The sequence below is a fragment of the Herpailurus yagouaroundi genome, unplaced genomic scaffold (assembly GCF_014898765.1).
Source record: "Herpailurus yagouaroundi ecotype Mexico unplaced genomic scaffold, PumYag 195, whole genome shotgun sequence".
In the NCBI taxonomy this organism is placed as follows: domain Eukaryota; kingdom Metazoa; phylum Chordata; class Mammalia; order Carnivora; family Felidae; genus Herpailurus; species Herpailurus yagouaroundi.
The window spans coordinates 4280379-4297550 of record NW_024412426.1 but is presented as its reverse complement, the minus strand read 5'-3'; the positions used below and the strand labels follow the sequence as shown (position 1 = coordinate 4297550).

General features: G+C 50.5%; 1 protein-coding gene across 1 annotated transcript; it reads right to left on the bottom strand.

Annotated features, from left to right (window-relative positions):
- Positions 1–14116: 14116 nt before the first annotated feature.
- GARIN4 (golgi associated RAB2 interactor family member 4) lies at positions 14117–16536 on the bottom strand. The gene has a single exon (XM_040446410.1). It carries the CDS (start codon positions 15966–15968, stop codon positions 14142–14144), a length of 1827 nt encoding a protein of 608 aa, XP_040302344.1. The 5' UTR covers positions 15969–16536; the 3' UTR covers positions 14117–14141.
- Between the last annotated feature and the right edge of the window lie 636 nt (positions 16537–17172).

The window sequence follows — 17172 nt, the reverse complement described above, 5'->3', positions numbered from 1 at the left end:
CGTGTCTTGGGAACATGGCTGACACTACACCAGAAGATGCAGCTGTCTGTCGAACAGAGAGGAGCAGAGAGCCCAATTTTAATCCTCTTTAAAACAACTTCTTCCCTCAGATTATCAGGTCCATTAAATATAAGCCTCCTGAGGGACCATCACAAAGTCTCTTATCAGGAGCTCTGGGGGAGGCGCTCAGATCACCAGGCCTGAGGAAGCTCTGGACCCTGGGCACAGACAAGGAGGATTCAGAGAAGGGGGAGATGGGGAGCCCTCCCTCCTGCCATCTGGATTCCTCTGTGACTCAGTCTCCTTCAGCTGAAACTCCCCCATTGCCCACAAAACTCACGCTCAGCCAATTTGTCTGTGAGCCCAGGCTTGCAAGCGACGAGCACTAAATCAAAGCAGTTTTCCTGAATCAGGAAAATGATGAGCACATTCCAAACCTTTACAGGCTTTTCTTTCTTCGTTTCTTGAGAAGTTAAAAATAGATCTGGAGATGACTCTTTGCAGGTGAATTCCACAGGCATGATATCCTCTTTCCAAGGTAGAGATGTAAGGAAAACAGCTGACTGGAAAGGCCTTTCCTTGATGTCATTAATTGTCCTCCTGGTCCAATGTTAGGATCTCAACTACTAAGGGGCAGGCACCAGTGTTTGGGCAGGGCCAGCCCTGGGCAACAGCACAGAAGACCCTTCCATTCTCTTCTCCCTTCATTTCCTTGGTGTACCCACTCAACTTGCCCTCTGTTCTTTCCCACTGCAAGGTACAGTGGAGTGTATCTCCGGTTTGGCTCATCTTCAGCTGCACCTGGGGTGTGTGGAAACACAGATTGCTGAGCCCTGCCCCTGGAGAGTGATTCAGGAATCTGTATTTTGGGACCAAGAATGTGTATTTTTAACTATTCCCTTGGTGATTCCGAAGATCAGCCCAGTTTAAGAAACACTGGCGTAGTGCTATGAGCAAGGACTTTGGAATCAAAGACAAAGTTGAGCTCAAACTTAACTTCTGCCACTGTGGCCAGGGACCATTACAAAGCTTCTCTGAGTCTCAATTTGCCCCTCTGTAAAATACGAAACTTGAGTAATGTATTTAAAATTTTTTCAGATTGAAAATCGTTCTTTTCTTCTTCCCAAATATAAAATCAGATTCTCCCCAAACAACTCATTAAACCAGGGGAGAATCAAGAATATGAATCATGTTGCTAAAAAGAAAAGGACCATACCTGCCTGCCACCCTACCCTCCATCTCCACCCTATCCCATCTGGGAGAGCACAGGGCAGAGGTCATGACTTCAAGCCTCTCAAGCAGCTAGTGGAGGCCTGATGCTGGAGCCCTAAGTGAGTTGGGGCAATCCTGGGTGGATGAAGCCCTGGTGGGCTGAGCAGGCAGCAGGATTCTGAGGTCTGTCAGTGCTTGTTGGTGGGACACAGGTTGTCACGTACTCCAGGTGTCTCAGGAGTGTTGGGCCATGTGAATGCTGGTGGCTAGCACAGCTGTGCCAGGAATGACTGGTCACAGGCAGGTACCTACTATTCCCTGGTTCACTGCTACAGGCACCATTACCATGTTATATAGGAGGCACTCATGATTTTTAAGATCCTGGAACTATAATGGGCATATATTAAGGGCTCAATAAATATTGGTTCCCACCAAGTCCTGCATTACAAGGAGATATAGTTGACTAATAAGACAATTGTGAGTTATAATCTCTCTCTAGAGAGGTCATCATTTTATGGGAGAGAGACAGAGTGTGTTAAGACCGAGGACAAATCCTTGAATGTAGAGAATGTAGAGAGGTAAATGTCAGAGGTGGGTAGCAGGGGAGGTCTTCTATCCCCCACAAATTATACTTGCAGGATTTCCTATCTCAATAGAAAATTTAAAAACCTTTTACCCCTTCCTTGCCAATAATCCTTCTCGTCAATAATCCTTTGTCTCCTTCTCTTTTAAGAATCAGATTGTGCTGATTCTATCATGCCCAAACTACTGGTCAGTCTTAACTTATATTTGATAGACTGACTGCCTGTGGAGGAAAGGTTGACTGATTACATACATTTCTTCTTGCCGTGATCAGAGTGTTGTGCTTGTATGATGTTGACTCAACTCTCTTTGACGTGGCATAGGGATGATGGGATGCAGTGGTGAGTGGCAAATCATGATGGCTTTTGCATGCTTTGATGATGGCCATGGCTGTACTCAATGTCCTCCAAATTCATAGCCCCCACATCCATGGAATGGAGCCTCAGGTGAAGGTGGGGAGGACCCTTCTTGGCATGAGCGATAAAGGGTTTCTCCTTGCTCAGCAGGTAGTATGCAGTCAACCAATATTTGTTGATTGCTTCCTTGATTTTGTTCTAAATCTTTAAATTTCTTCTAAAATCTTTAGGATTCTAGATTTTGGTTGTAGGAGAAGCATGGATGGGGAAGAAGTGAACTGTGAGATTAGATAATATTTTATAGTTCAACTTTTATATTTCTGCTGTATTGTGTAGCAAGAAGTCTTAATGAGAAAGAATGGTCTTTGGAGTTTGGTGGACTTGGTTTCAGATCTTGCCTTCACCAGGTAGCTAGTCCAGATAGGCTAAAATCTCAGTAGCTTCAAACAGTGAAGCCTTATTCATCCAAGTCGGAGTCCAGTGCAGGTGGCAGAGGGCAGGGTGAAGGGTGCTCTGCTCCACTGAGTCATTCAGGGACCAAGCTCCTCCCATCTTAATCATGTGGCTTTGTGGTGCCTGGGCCATCCAGATAGTGACAGGAAAGGGGATGAAGGACCATCTGCCAGATTTTTATGGGCCAGGCCTGGAAGTGGCAAAAAATCATCTCTGTCCCCATTTCATTGGCCAGAACTCAGTCACTTGGCCAGTCTTTAACAACAGGAGGGCTGGGAAATGTAGGTGAACATGTGCTTAGAAAGAAAAGGAGAATATGGATATTATTCTGCCACAGGTGTGTGACCTTGGGTAAATGACTTCAATTCTCTTAGCCTTAATCTCCTCATCTGTACAGTGGGAATGTTCTGTATCTAGTGGGGCTGTTATAAGACTTGAAGGATATGATATACATAGCATGCTTGATATACAAGTATGCCCTTCTCTTTTAAGTGTACAAATCAGCACTTTTTTCTTCCTCTGGGTAACCCCAAATACTAACTGGTTGGAAGTTGGGCCTCAGTAAGCTTTCTACCTAGTTAGGAGAACATGGATGAATACTCACTGCTCCTTTTCACCTGGGGGTGAAGGGCTTAGTCTGAATGATTTCCTCTCCAGGAATTGGTGAGCGGTCACTAAATCTTGGGGAAGTTGTCTTCAGGTCTTTTCATGGTGTGTGTTAAGGGTTTGCTGGAGTATTACCTTAATATCTAGGAGCTATTTACTTGGAGGAAAATAACCAGAAAAAAGGTACTTCCATAGTAGCAACAGACATTTATGTTAATATAGGTGAAAACATTCTGATGAGACTGAGTAGACTGTTGGAAGCATTTTGGAAAATTCTTTCCTTCTTTTGAAATCTTGAAGAAAAGGGCAGTGTCTGCCTTTTGAAGTTATTCAGAACATCTCAGTTTAGGGTCAGAAGAATGGGCTGTTGCTTCTGGGGCCACTTCCTCTCCCCTGTTCTTTCTCAGAGTGGTCCTTTTCTCTCTCCTCCTGGAAATGAGGTGCCTAAGCCTTTGTGCCTGGGTTGACCTATCCAAGAGATATCCTCTGAGGTCTTCTTTATATGAATATCCAGACTCCCTAACCCTCCAGGTCAGGCTCCAGAACATTCTGTTCAGTTCACCAGTCAGACCCACCGAGGAACAAGCAGAAGAAGGTCAATGTAGGAGATGTAAGGGGAGAAGAGAATAGTGGGGGGTTGTCATGGGAAGCGGGATATAAACAAAATGCCTGTTTCCAAAGATGCCTTAATGTCCTGTGTTCTCTGCTCTCCAAGACGTACACTGTAGGGTGGTTGCGGCAGGGCGAGGAGCGGAACGCCAAGCTCAGCTCCAAGAGAGGAGAAAGGGGGAAGGTTTGGTGGCCAGATGCTTTTCCTTCCTCTGACTTTTGCTGGGTCACTTAGAAACGACTAGGAAACCCAGACTGTGTTCCTTTCTCTGAATGCCTTCCAGCTATGTCCCTCCCCAACCCCTAACTGGAGGCCACACTATTTTTACATTTCTCTTGGGAAGTAGATTCCAAAATTTCTGTAAGTCTTCCCGTCAGCGGAGCCTCTGATTTCCAGTAAATTCAGGGTCGCCTAGTTTTCTATATTCATTTGCATTCGTTTGCATAAAATTAGCATGCTTCTGAGTCCCGGACTCTGAGTCAAAGCAACTCAGAGAATTCATGCAAATGGGCTCCAGCTTTCGTGCCCCACAGAGGTGGCAGAGAGAGGCAGCCTCGGCCTCAGAGAGAGCAAGAGTGGTGGCCCTGACTTGTAGGCAAGAGGTTTTGTCATCCACTTGACCTGTAGATCCTCACTCTGGGTCCACTGAGAGCTCTCAGGGGGCCTCTGTTTTCCAGACCCTGAGCCTTCACCCTCAATGTGGTAGAGCCTAGCAGAGGGGATTTGAGTCATGAAGCAAGCTTTGGGGGGTTAGTTTTGGTGGGACAGGAGTGGGTGAGGAGGGATCGTCAGATCCGAGTAAAAATCAGAAGGAAGCAGTGAAGTCAGAGGCTGGGATGGAAGGAGGGATGACAGAGAGCCTCACTGGACATGGAGACAGACCAGGGAGGGGAGCCTTGGGGTAGGAAAAGGAAAGAGGGGAGAGGGAGCAGGAATGGGTGGGGAAGCTCTGTGTGGCTAGTTAGATTGGAGAGTGATCATCTGTTATCTAGGAAGTTAGTGGTCACAGTTAGTGGGGAAGTGGCGGGGCAGATTTTCTGGAGCCCGTTCCTTTCCTTTCCTTTCCTTTCTCTTAGACAAGGGTTTCTTGCTGGGCCCGGAAAGTCATCCCTTGGGTCTGTCCAGGGATGGTCTGAGGTGTCACAGCCTGAAAGTGCCTATGACAGATTTTTTAGCGGTCCCAGGTAAGACAGATGTCGGCAGTGTGGAACTAGAAGGAACAAGCCACTCTGCCCACATATGCACCTCATTCCTCCAGTGGCCAAGACACCCTGGGCCTGAGTGAGAGGCAAGGAGTGGAGGGAGGTGGAGGGGCTCCCAGAGCCAGGGGGAGAGGGTGGTGCCTGATATGGCGCCCAGTATTCTAAGCCATGGAGTTTGTTGACTGCCTGCTGGCTAAAGGCTGGCCATTCACCATGGTGCAGGGGCAGATACCTTCTAAGGCCACGTACTTCACAGAGTCAGCCCACCCTGGGGCTGGGGGGTGAGCCCCAGTGTGAGACGTCTTGGGATTTAATCCTGGCTCCACCACCAGAGGCCTTGGGTAAGTTATTTGAACTTGTCTGTGCCTCAATTCCTTCATCTGTAAAATGGGAATAATAATGCTGACTTCATAGAGCTGTGGAAAAAGAACTAAACACAACAGCCCCTGTAGAGTTTTTAGAACAGCGGCTGCCAGAGAGGAAGCACTCAATAGATACTACTGTCATTATACGTGGCAGCCCCATAAGATGAAGGAACAGACTGCAGAACTTGGAAGGAAACACGGGGTGGGCTCCCCGTTTCTTGGCTTCGTGCCCAGTGTGGCAGCTGCTCATCCACTTTCAGCTCAAGTGGATACAGCCACAGCAGCAGGCCGTGTGGACGAGGGCCAGGCGCGGGCTCTGGCCAACCACAGGCTGGGAAATGACACGGGTAGTGATGTGGTTTCCTTTTTTTCCTCTCTTTCCAGGCGGGGAGTATGAAGGGAAAAGAAATTGCTCTTTCGTTTGGCAGGCACAGGAGCTGGAAGGAGGGACCCTACCAGGAAGAAAGGCAGGGAACCCTGCACGACTTATCTGGACCACTCCCAACAAAGGGCCTCTGGGGAGGGTCTTTGGGCATGGCCTCTGTGGGCAAGGAAGGACTAAGCGTCATTAGTGATATCTCTCCCTGTCCTGGGCCTCCTGTCAGTCAGAGCTGCAGAAGGCTGCTGGAAGGGAGGGAAGGAAGGGGCGTAGGGAAGGGTAGAAGGCCCTGGACACCCTGCGCCTGGATGCAGGAGTGACCGGTGGATCCTTTCCTGTCAACAGAGTCCTCAACATATGCCATTTCTCCCCTCTGTCTCTCACACACAGACACCTCCAGGACTCCCTCTTGGCCCAAGCTGACTTCCCTGACAGCATGCCTCAGTCTCAGTCTCAGCTTATCACCGATTTACACAGCTGCTATCTTGTGGCCTAAAGCACTGAGCTGGTAGATCACAAAAAGTTCTGAGAGGCTTCTTAGCAGGCTGTTCTCCACGTCCTTACTACTGAGATCCCAATGTGCCACCCCCCACCCCCATTTTCTCCAGCCCTTGCTTTTCCCTTGAAGTTCAGCCCCGGATGCTGTGCGATGTCTGGTGGCCCAGCCTGGGATTCACCCTCTGGGCCCTTGCCTCCTCCCGAGTGGAGTTATCAGACGAAACAGGTTGTAACGTAACAGAGTCTCTGTCTCTCGGCCTGGACATAGAGTTGTGACTCCTGGCCCTCTGTCACTCCAGATTTATCCTTAGCCCGACTTCTGTCGTCATCAGCTTAAGTTAAATTCACCATCCCTGTTGGATACGCAGAAAAGTCCAAAACCGGTTGCTAGTTGATACTCAAGTTTAGAGGATTCTTGGATTTCAGCAACAGAAAGGAGTAATTGTGTCTGGGTGCAGTCAGTTGGTTGGAGGGGGACCCGTTGAGCTAATCCCGCTTTGCTTTATCCACAAGACCCCCACCCATCTCTGAAGGCCCGGACCCGGGCCAGGACTGGGACAGGCCTCTCTGGGAACAGAGGCCTGCCAGACTGGTTTCTCTCCTTGACCAAGAAGCCAAAAAGAGATTGTAATGTTGAGGCAAAGAATGTGAAACAGAAACAAATGGTTCCAGTTCCAGGAAGTCAGAAATGGAAGGAAAAGTCATTGGTATTCTTTGGGACCCACTGTGGGCTAGGTTTTGGGCTGTGCTCACCAGAACTCTGCCACTTACTTGAAGTAGGACCTTGGGAAAGCCCCTGTCCTCTCTAGGGCTCAACTTCCTCATATATAAACTACATCTGGGATTAGTCAGGACCTTTCCGGGCCTGACATGCTATGCATGGTTCCAGGTGTCCCAGTATTCTATCACCAGAGGGTCAAAGAGCTTGGGGATATGTAGGGAGGGGTGGGGAGAAGAGGACTAAGAAATGCCCAGTGGGATTCCTTGTGAGTTTGGTTCATTGAAAGGGGGAGGAAAAGAAGGGAGTAAGAAAGTAAAGTGAAAAGAGGTAAGAACATCAGAGAGGGAGTTAAGGAGAGGGAAAGTATGAAAGATGGAGGTGGCTGCAGTGACCTCAGGGCTCCTTAGGTACATCCTGGCCAGGGGGCTTTGTTAGCATGGGGGTGGGGGGGGGTGGCAAATTGCATTTTCCAAAGAAGGCCACAACAATATTGCCACCCCCCATGCCCTTTCACAATGTGATCTTGCCATTTCCCTCTGAAGAGGTGGACTTTAATTGCTCTCCCTTTAAATCTGGGTTGCTCTTGGGGCGCCTGGGTGGCGCAGTCGGTTAAGCGTCCGACTTCAGCCAGGTCACGATCTCGCGGTCCGGGAGTTCGAGCCCCGCGTCGGGCTCTGGGCTGATGGCTCGGAGCCTGGAGCCTGTTTCCGATTCTGTGTCTCCCTCTCTCTCTGCCCCTCCCCCGTTCATGCTCTGTCTCTCTCTCTGTCCCAAAAATAAATAAACGTTGAAAAAAAAAATTTAAAATCTGGGTTGCTCTTATGACTTGCTTGTAACCAGCAGAATGTGGTAGCAGTCCTGCCGGGTGACTTCTGAGGCTCAGCCAGAAGCAGCTTCCCCTTGGTCACCTTGGGATATTTGCTCTGAGGGAAGCCAGTCTGACTACCTGTGACCATCATGCCAGAAGGCCCCATGGAAGCATGCCTCTTGATAATCCCACCTTACGGCCATTTTCTTCCAGGCACCGGACACAGGGATGGAGCTCTCCTTGACTCTCCGGACCAGACTACTGAACCACCTCACTGGATACCATGAGCAGCAGAAGCCAGTGCTCCCAGGTAAGCCTTGTCCAAAGTCCTGGTGTAGAAGAATCTATGAGATACCATCTTTTGGGGTCACAAAGCTTTTGGGGGTAGTTTGTTATAAAGCAAAAGGTCGCTGGAACGGGATGGTAGGAGAGGCGTATAAAAACATAAGCTTCCTTGAAATGAGAAACCCTTGAAAATGTATGAACAACACTTACGATCTCAGAGATGTGTGAGATTTCAAAACTAACTTGAAAGCCAACCTCTAACTTTCCCTATTCAGGATATTATAACACAATTACCATTTTCCATGGTCGCCATATATGTTTTTGAAAAGTATGTTTTTAGGGGCGTCAGGGTGGCTCAGTCAGTTAACCATCCGACTCATGGTTTCAACTCAGGTCATGACCTCACGGTTCATGAGTTTGAGCCCTGCTTCAGGCTCTGCACTGTTAGTGGGATTCCCTCTCTCTCCCTCTCTCTCTGCCCCTCTCCCCCGCATGTGCGCACGCACATGCTCTCCCTCTCAAAAATAAATAAATAAACTTATCTTTAAAAAGTGCATTTTTGTGAGAAAGGGAGAAAAGGCACTTTACCCCACCAGGATGGTTTTCAAAGGAAAGAGATGAGCAACATCAAATGTTGGCAAGGATGTGACACCCAGAAGGCTCACGCGTTCCTGGCAGGCGTGTGTAATGGCACAGTCACTTTGGGATATCATCTAAAACTGAACATATGCATATATTCAATTCCATTTCGAAGTATATGCCTGACAGAATTTTATGTATATTTTTACCCAAAGGTCTGCATATAAATGTTCATAGCAGCACGATTCCTAATAGTCAAAAATTGGAAACAACCCAAACACCCTCCAGCAGCTGAATGAATAAATAAATGGGAGAATATTTTTGCGATGAAATACTGTATGGCAATGAGAATGAATGAACTGTTGCCAGAAAAAAAAATCCTGGGCAAATCTCACGAATAGGAGGCTGAGGGAAAGGAACCAGAGTCAAAGAATATATACAGTGTGATTCCGTTGGCATAAAGTTGAAAAACAAAGCAAAATTAATCTATGGTGTTAGAAGTTAGGATAATGGTTACCTTTGGCGGTAGTGACTGAAAGAGAACATGAGGGGGGCTTCTAGAGTTGTGGTGAAGTTCTTTTTTTTTTAATGTTTGTTTATTTTTGAAAGAGAGCACACACGCGAGCAAGTGGGGGAGGGGCGCACACACACACACACACACACACACACACACACACACACACACAGAATCTGAAGCAGGCTCCAGGCTCCAAGCTGTCAGCAACGAGCCCACCATGGAGCTCGAACCCATGAACCACAGGATCATGCCCTGAGCTAAAGTCAGACGCTCAACCGACTGAGCCACCCAGGCGCCCCTGTGTTGATGTTCTGATTCATCACTGGTGCTAGTTATGTGGGGGTTTTGGGTACATATGTTATACTTCAAACTAAAATGTTAAAAACAGGAGGAAGGACATACTCTCAAAGCAAAGGATAAGTCTTTCAAAAACGAATTTGGCTTCATAAAGCATTTTTTTAATGAAAAACTTTCCAAAACCAGTGTAAATTGCATTATGGCAAGGTGCTGGGCCTGTGGCGATGTCTGTGGGAGCACAAAACCAGGGTGACGTGGCCAGCAGCGACTGGAACTGTGGGGAACAGGCCAGCCCACCAAGGAAGGTGCTTCTCAGTGGCTCTTTGCTGCCAACCGCGCTGTGTGCACGTGACGTGACATGCATATCGAGGAGGGTCTTTCCCAGCCTTTTGCAGGCCATGGCACATGTAGAAAATAGCAACACTGGAAGGGCATTCCTGGGTATCAGATGGGGTATTGGCAGCCAAAACCAACTGGCTAGGTCGTCCAGGTGCCCCAAAGATGATGGGTCTCATCACCCAGCACACCTGTGAGAAGACACCCACTTAGAGAGTGTGGGAAGACATGCACCTCTATAACACATTTTTGGGTCTTGTGCTCTTCTCCAGGAAAATCCGGCTCTATATCCCCCTCACCTTTGCATTACAGGTTCCATCTGCAGTAGTGAAGATCAGGGGGTTCAGGGGTTTATGCAGCATTCTGGCCTCGTCTCCCCTTCCAGCCTCATTTCCCACCACGCTCTCACCCCCCACCCCTCACTTCACCCCGCCCCCCATCCCCTAAGCACATTACATCCTGGGCACACTGCACTCGTCTGTCATCTAGAAATATCTCCCAAGATCCCAAAATGCCCAAGTCTTTTTTTTTCTCCATCATCTCTCTGCTCAGACCTTCCGTTCTCTGTGATGCCTCTTTCTATACACTGCCCAAGGCCACTGCCACACTTTGGCTTGTGGTACTGGCGTGTGTGTGTGTGTGTGTGTGTGTGTGTGTGTGTGTGTGTGTGTACACGAACATCTTCATGGGCCCTGATTTCCTATCTTGCCCACAGTAGGTGTTCAACAGTTGTTTCTCGAATGACTTCTAGGTTGCAGAGGGACCCTGACCATAACTCCACCCTACCTCTATTCATTTTTTTTTAAATTTTTTAACATTTATTTATTTTCAAGAGACAGAGATAGAGTACAAGTGGGGGAGGGGCAGAGAGAGAGGGAGACACAGAATCTGAAGCAGGCTCCAGGCTCCTAGCTGTCAGCACAGAGCCCGACGCCGGGGCTCAAACCCACAGACTGTGAGATCATGACCTGAGCCGAAGTCGGACACTTAACCGACTGAGCCACCCAGGCACCCCAGACCCTACCTCTTTTCTTGATGGTCACTCTGTCCCCTTGAGTCAGAACCCCCAACCTCCCAGGGCACCCGTCTTGTGGTCACTCCACATTCTGCCAGAGGCTTGGAGCTCTGCAGCCTGGATGAGGTGCCTCCTCTTGACTCAGACCCCTCCCTCCCAGCTCACACCTCTGGGATTGGTGTTATGCTAACTGTGGTGTGACAAAGGGAAGGCGTGACTGCCACTCAGCCTCAGTGCTGGCTCCTCTCTTTCAAGCAGCAGTCTGCATTACCAGGATGTGGCCACAAGGGGCTCTGCCGGGCGACTCTTGGGCACAGTGAGGAGGGTTCTGTGGGAATACCTCCTGTCCCCATGGGCAAGGAACAGTTCAGTCAGTGTCTCCTCTCCTCTCCGGTTCCCTTTGGCTGCCTTGTCCTGATGTTTTACCCCTTAGCCACCTAGAAGCTGTTTTATGTCTTAACACATTCCTCCTTGCTTTCCACAGAGTGAGGAGGGCCTTCCACTTTTGTCATTTCCACCTCCTTTAGCTAAGCCTACACCATGATCTCCCGGTCTTTCAGGATGTGGGGTGGAAAATTGTCCTGTTCCATCATTTCACACCTCTGGACCCCACCTCCCTTCTGTTTCCCCCACTGCCACCCAGGATCAGGATTCCCCATCTCTGGGCACGATTAATGGAATGGCTTCCTGGAGGATCCCCTGTCTCCAGACAGCCCCCTGTCCATCAGCTGTCCACTCTGGAGCCAGAGAGAACTTACTCCCGTCAGACGCTGGCCTTCAATGGCTCCCCAAATCCTGGACATTCACGCAGCACCCCAGGTGCCCGAAGATCCAGCTGCCCGATTCTCCAGCCTCATGTCCCTCTTCTCCCCTTGTGCTCCAACCAGCAATACTGAAATCCTGTAGTTGCTCCACACATCGTAATATTTCAAGGCTTCGTACTTTGCACGCATCCTTTTCTGTGACCTGCACCTCCTCCAGCTTTGCCCTTACTCCCCATACCTCCTCCACCTGGCAGAGACCTAGTCATTCTTAAAACTGCCAGGTCCTCTGTGAACCCTTCCCTGACCCAAGACTCCTTCCCATGCCCCAGAACCCCTCCTCTGAATAGATCCTGTTCCCCGAACGTGCACTTCTCATTGTATCGGTCACTGGGCATTGTGATGATGACCCAAGCCTGCCCTATTTTCTCCATTGTCCCTGTCCCTCCCTGTGGGATGTGGAGTTGGCACTCAGTAGGTGATACATGAAAGGAGTTGCATCATCCCCTCTCTGCACCATCACCTCCACCTTGAGCAAGTCTTTCAAATGCTCTGAACCCCCATTTGCCCCTCTGCCAAGTGGAGACATGTGAGAAGCAGAAGGAGGCACGTACATTAAAGAACCTGCGTGCCATTAAACGACTAAGTTCTATGCGGATGTCTTTATTGCATTTTCTTCTTCCAGACCAGTGTTTACCTGCACTTGCCTGGGTGGAATCACGGGATCAAAAGAATGTGATGCGGTCTTTTTGTAATTTCCCCACCTTGAATCCAGGGGAAAACTGGTTAAGAGTAAACCATTAATTCCGTCCCCCTGCAGCTCCCAGTCTTCTCCGAGGCTCTGGGTTAATGATTCTAGCATGTTCCATTCTTTAAGAATGACTTGACTCACTCCAGTAATTCTCCAGCCTGGGGTCGTGAACCTTGTTTCGCTGGAGGAAACGGTGGATGTGTGTAGGTCTCTGGCTGTCTTCCTTCCTCACCCGCGCCCCAGGCCCCGCCCCATGGCCACCATTCCCTTAACCAACAGAAGAGACCCCTCCGCTCCCCCCAAGGAGGGCTGCAAAAGTCAGAGCATCTGTGTTGCTTGGACCTAACAAATAACCTCCCTCACGTGAGGTTTAAGGATTTGTGTTCTGAACCCCAGGAGGAGAGATTTGGCAAGGAGAAACGCTTTTAAACTTTTGAAAACCGAGCTCAGGGTGGTTTCTCCATACCAACATTTAATTAGTGGCTGCCGGAGGAAGGGGTTGTAGGGAGAGGCAGCCCCAGCAGGGACTGGTCCCCGGAATCCCAGGCAGGAGGTCATGCAGAGGTTGGGGACACAGCTCGAAGGTGGTCTGGACACTCTGGAGATAAGGCCAGCTGAGGACTGTGAGCTCACGGAAATCCCAAAACCGGGTCACAGTCAGGAGTCTCCCCAGCTCTCATCCCTCCCTCCCCTTAATCCAGTCCGTTTGGTGCAGAGTGTTTTGGAACATAGCGTCGAGAATGCTATGCTGATGGATCACTGTTCTACAAAAGTTCCAACTTTTCTGAGCCTCAGTGCTTCTATCTGTAAAATAGATTATTCCTTTTTAATAGCGATATTCCTTTTTAATAACCAAACGAGGATTAAATTGTCTCCTTAAACTGGATCTTGTAATATGGTCATAGCACTACCTAAGAGTGAACACATAAGGGATAAGGCATTGGTTAGGGACGTCCAAGGCGAGAACTTCATCACTATTGCCATGGTGATCCTAGGACCATTCTGACTGCAGAGAGAGTAATGTGAAAAATACAGCTGTGTGCCCATGTACCCACCCCACCGCCTTGCTTAGGAGATCGATCAACACCACTGAAAGCCCTGTGTTCACCTCGTGATCCCGTCTTGGCTTCCCCCATGAATTTTGTATCTACGGTTTCAAACATGTACTTTTGATCTTAGTTTTTGATCTTGGTTTTGAACTGTTCTGTAAGTGGTATAGGCTATAGTCACAGAATAGGTTTTTCCCTCTGCCAACGCGTGGAGCCAATGTGTGTAGCTGCCCTTCATTTTCACTGCTGTATGTCTGTCTCTGTACCTATCCTGCTGTACTCTCAATTGTGTTGATGGGAATTTGGGCTGTGGGCACAGTGTCTTGCTAACATTCTCACCGTCTTAGAACCAATTCCTCCCTTGGAATTGGAATAGACCCTGGAGACTGTTTGCAGCTCTACCCTGTTCCCTCCACTGACTGGCCTGAGGGTAGGGGAGTCCTGTTCTTGCTGGGTCTATGGACCTGCAAGGGGGAAGGGCTGTTTATAGAGAAAGGGTGGAGGAAAAGGAAGAGCTTTCCAGGCCATAGTTTGACTTTCAGCCATGGCCCTCAGGTACAAGCCAGATGGGCCTTGAGGCAAGATGAAGCACTCCTTTGGCTCTGAGCAGCAGTGTGAGGTGAGGGCTGCCCTTGACCCCACCCCAGGGTCTCAGACCCCACCCCTGCTGACCTCACAGTAGTGTGAGGTCACTACTGGGCTGCAGGACCTAGAAATTCAGACAGAATGCAGCATGCCATTCTCAGATTATATGGTTCTTTATTTAAACTGCTGTGAGGAAAGCCCTACTAAGGGGCTTTGAAGGTCACTTATGAAGGTCTCCATAATGTCAGATGTCCCTCTCCCCGCGCTCTCCAGGCCCTGGCAGTTCTCCGAGGCCTCGATGGCCTCCAGCCCGCTCCTGTCCACCGCCTTAGGCAGCACGTCCACGTCTCTGTCGCGTAGGGAGCCCATGGTCCTGGTAGTAAGGTTGGCTTTGACGTTCCTCAGGAACAACCCGATCCTGCTCAGCCTCTTGGTGGCTAACCCCGAGCTGGCGGTGGATAAGCTCCGCCCCGATTTGTGGGAGGCCCTGGACTCCTTGGGGATGGGAGCCTGGCCGATGCCTTTGTGGGGGGCTCGCCTCCCGCCCCCCGGGCTGCCGCGGGCCTTGTCCTTGTCCTCCCTCGCGGCTCTGTGGCCGGCTAAGGACCGCCCGGAGGCTTTCCGGTTGGTCTTGTCCCCCCCGGCCTTGTGGCGCGTGTCGGCTGCCCTGAGGCGACGGGAGTCCGGAAAGGTTCCCTCCTTGTCCCTGAGCTCCCTCCGGCCCTGGCGCGGCTGCCTTCCCGCCTGCTCACCCTCCGCGCCTCCGCTCTGCGCGTCGGAGAGGAGCGCTCTCTCCACGTTTCCCGCCACAGTCTTGCGGGCGCCCTCTGTCCCTGCGAAGGTCGGGGTCCTGCGGGCCCGCTGGGAGAGGCTGGTCGACGAGCCGGAAGTAAACCCGGGGATCTTCGCGGCACCTGCCAAGGCCAGGTTCCTGCTCTCCGGGGAGAGGTTGGCGGTGCCCGCAATGGCTAGGTTGGTCCTGCTTCCTCCCGGCCCCGCGGTGGCTGCACCTGCTACGGCCGCGCCTAGCCGATCCGGGGCGGCTGACTTGGTCAAGGCCACGCTCAAAGCGCCTGCCGCGGTGTCCGCTGCGATCCCTGCTGCGAACCCCACGGCCGTCCCTCCTGTCACCACCGCTGCCGCCCCCGCCGCCTCCCGAGCTGCCACGGCCGCCGCCAGCTCTACGTGTGGCTCTGCCGCCGACTCCCTGTGGAGCTCTGCAGGTTTTGGGGTGGCGGCGGCTGCATCGGGTTTGTGGGAGGCCTGACGGGTCCCCTCCCCACCTGCAAAAGCTGCAGAGGTGGCCCCGGCCACCTCGGAGACCACGTGGAGGCTCCTGATGCTGACCTGATCCTGATGGCCCTTTTCTTGGAAATCCGCCCCTGCTGGGCTCCTCTTGTCCTCTTCCTCAAACACAGGCATGCAAAGCATGTCCGCTGGGAGGGCGTAGGTACTGCTGTTGCTGTCCACTGGTGGTCGCAGGAGGTACACGAGCTTTTCCCAGTAGGTGAAGAGGTCTTCCCGTGTGTCCAGAGCGGGGCACAGCTGCAGGTAGCACGAGCGCCCGGTGGCGAACTTGAGGCGCAGCTGTTGTTTCTCGCGGTTGTGAATGGAGATCCTCACGAACTTCAAGGGAAGGAGCCTGGTGAGCTCTAAGGTCTTGGTAGCCTTGCGGCCTTTTCCCTTGGTGGCCTGGCCACGCCCGCCATGCTCTTCACAGCCGGTGGCCGGTCGGGCCAGCAGCATGACGTCCGGTAGCGGGAGGATGGGGCTGGTGGACGCGATGCCCACGGTCACCATTCTGACCCGGTTGTGCACATCGATTACTTCTCCCCTTTTGGTGATCTGGATAAAGTCGCTCTCAAATATAGGCGCGTACTTGAAGATGTCGTACTCCCCCTTGTGCAGGTGTCGCTGTAGTTTCCCCATGGCCCTGTTGAACATGCCCACTGCGGAGCGGCTGTGGGCTGTGTGATAGGGGAGCAGAGACTCGGGGTTCATGACTCTCTCCTATCACAAGAGGCAGTGCGGGCAAGGCGGGTCCCTGGATCTTCTCTCCCTTGGCCTGGCTGGCAGAGGGTATATAGCTGAGCTCCTGTGTCACACAGGTGGCTCTATGGCCAGTGTCTCAACCCCACCCCACCCCACGGGGGCCACACCCCTTTGCCTCAGAGCCTCCCAGAGACACGAGTGAGGGTGGGAGCCCAGAGGATTACAGAGGGGGTGCTGTAGGGTGCCTGGACCCCAGACTGAAATTCTGCAAGAGTGCAGAGATGTATGGTGGATTCCTCCACTTCACCTCCACCCCTGAAATTTTATGTCCCTGAGAGACCCGAAACTGCAGAACTGGTGACAGAACTAACTCTGCCTAACTAACCCCTGCGCAGCCATATTTATCCTCTGCTGCCCTTTGTGACCTGTCACGGTCACATACCCCTTTGTTGTCATCCATCCCCCAGGCAGCTCCCTCAGGGCAGGGCCACCATCCTCCTCCCCAAACACCCCCACTGTCCCCACAGAGGACAGGCCCATCCTTCCAGGGACTCAGGTGGGCATCAAAATAAAAATTTCTTCAAATGGGAACATTTTGTGTGGGGATCTTTTTTTTTTAATCCTCCCCCAAATGCAAAAGATTCAGCAACTGGACAAAATCCATAGGAATAGAAGGTGATGGGATACACTTGGAGCCACGTGAGCTCATGGTTTCATTTTATCCAATAACCTTGAACTGGCAGTCTTGGTCCTTAGCTTGCTTTTTCATAAAATCTCAGTAAACATGGAAGATATCAACCATTAATAATAACATTAAAAACTCATCCCCGAGCACTGGGTGTTGTATGGAAACCAATTTGACAATAAATTTCATATATTGAAAAAAAAAATAATAGAATAAAATAAAATAAAATTTCTAGAAAAAAAAAAAAAAACAAAACAAAAAAACAAAAAAAGTCATCCCCGAGGTGCCCTGCTATGTTCTTCACATATGACCGTTAAGAGTCCATTGAGTTTGGTACTGTCGTTACCATCCCGTTTTACAGGTGAAGACACTGAGGTATCATTTGCCTAACTTCACAGAAGTAATGGGAGTAGAGGCAGTATTTGAATGCGGGTCTAGCTGATTCCAAAGCCTTTGTTCTGAACCACTCCAGTACTTTGCCTTCACGAAGAAACCTTGCACCAGCCACACGCTTTTCAAACCAGTCTG

Excerpts from the sequence above, each read along its gene's own strand:
- GARIN4 (XM_040446410.1), bottom strand. The coding sequence starts at position 15,968 with ATGAACCCCGAGTCTCTGCTCCCCTATCACACAGCCCACAGCCGCTCC.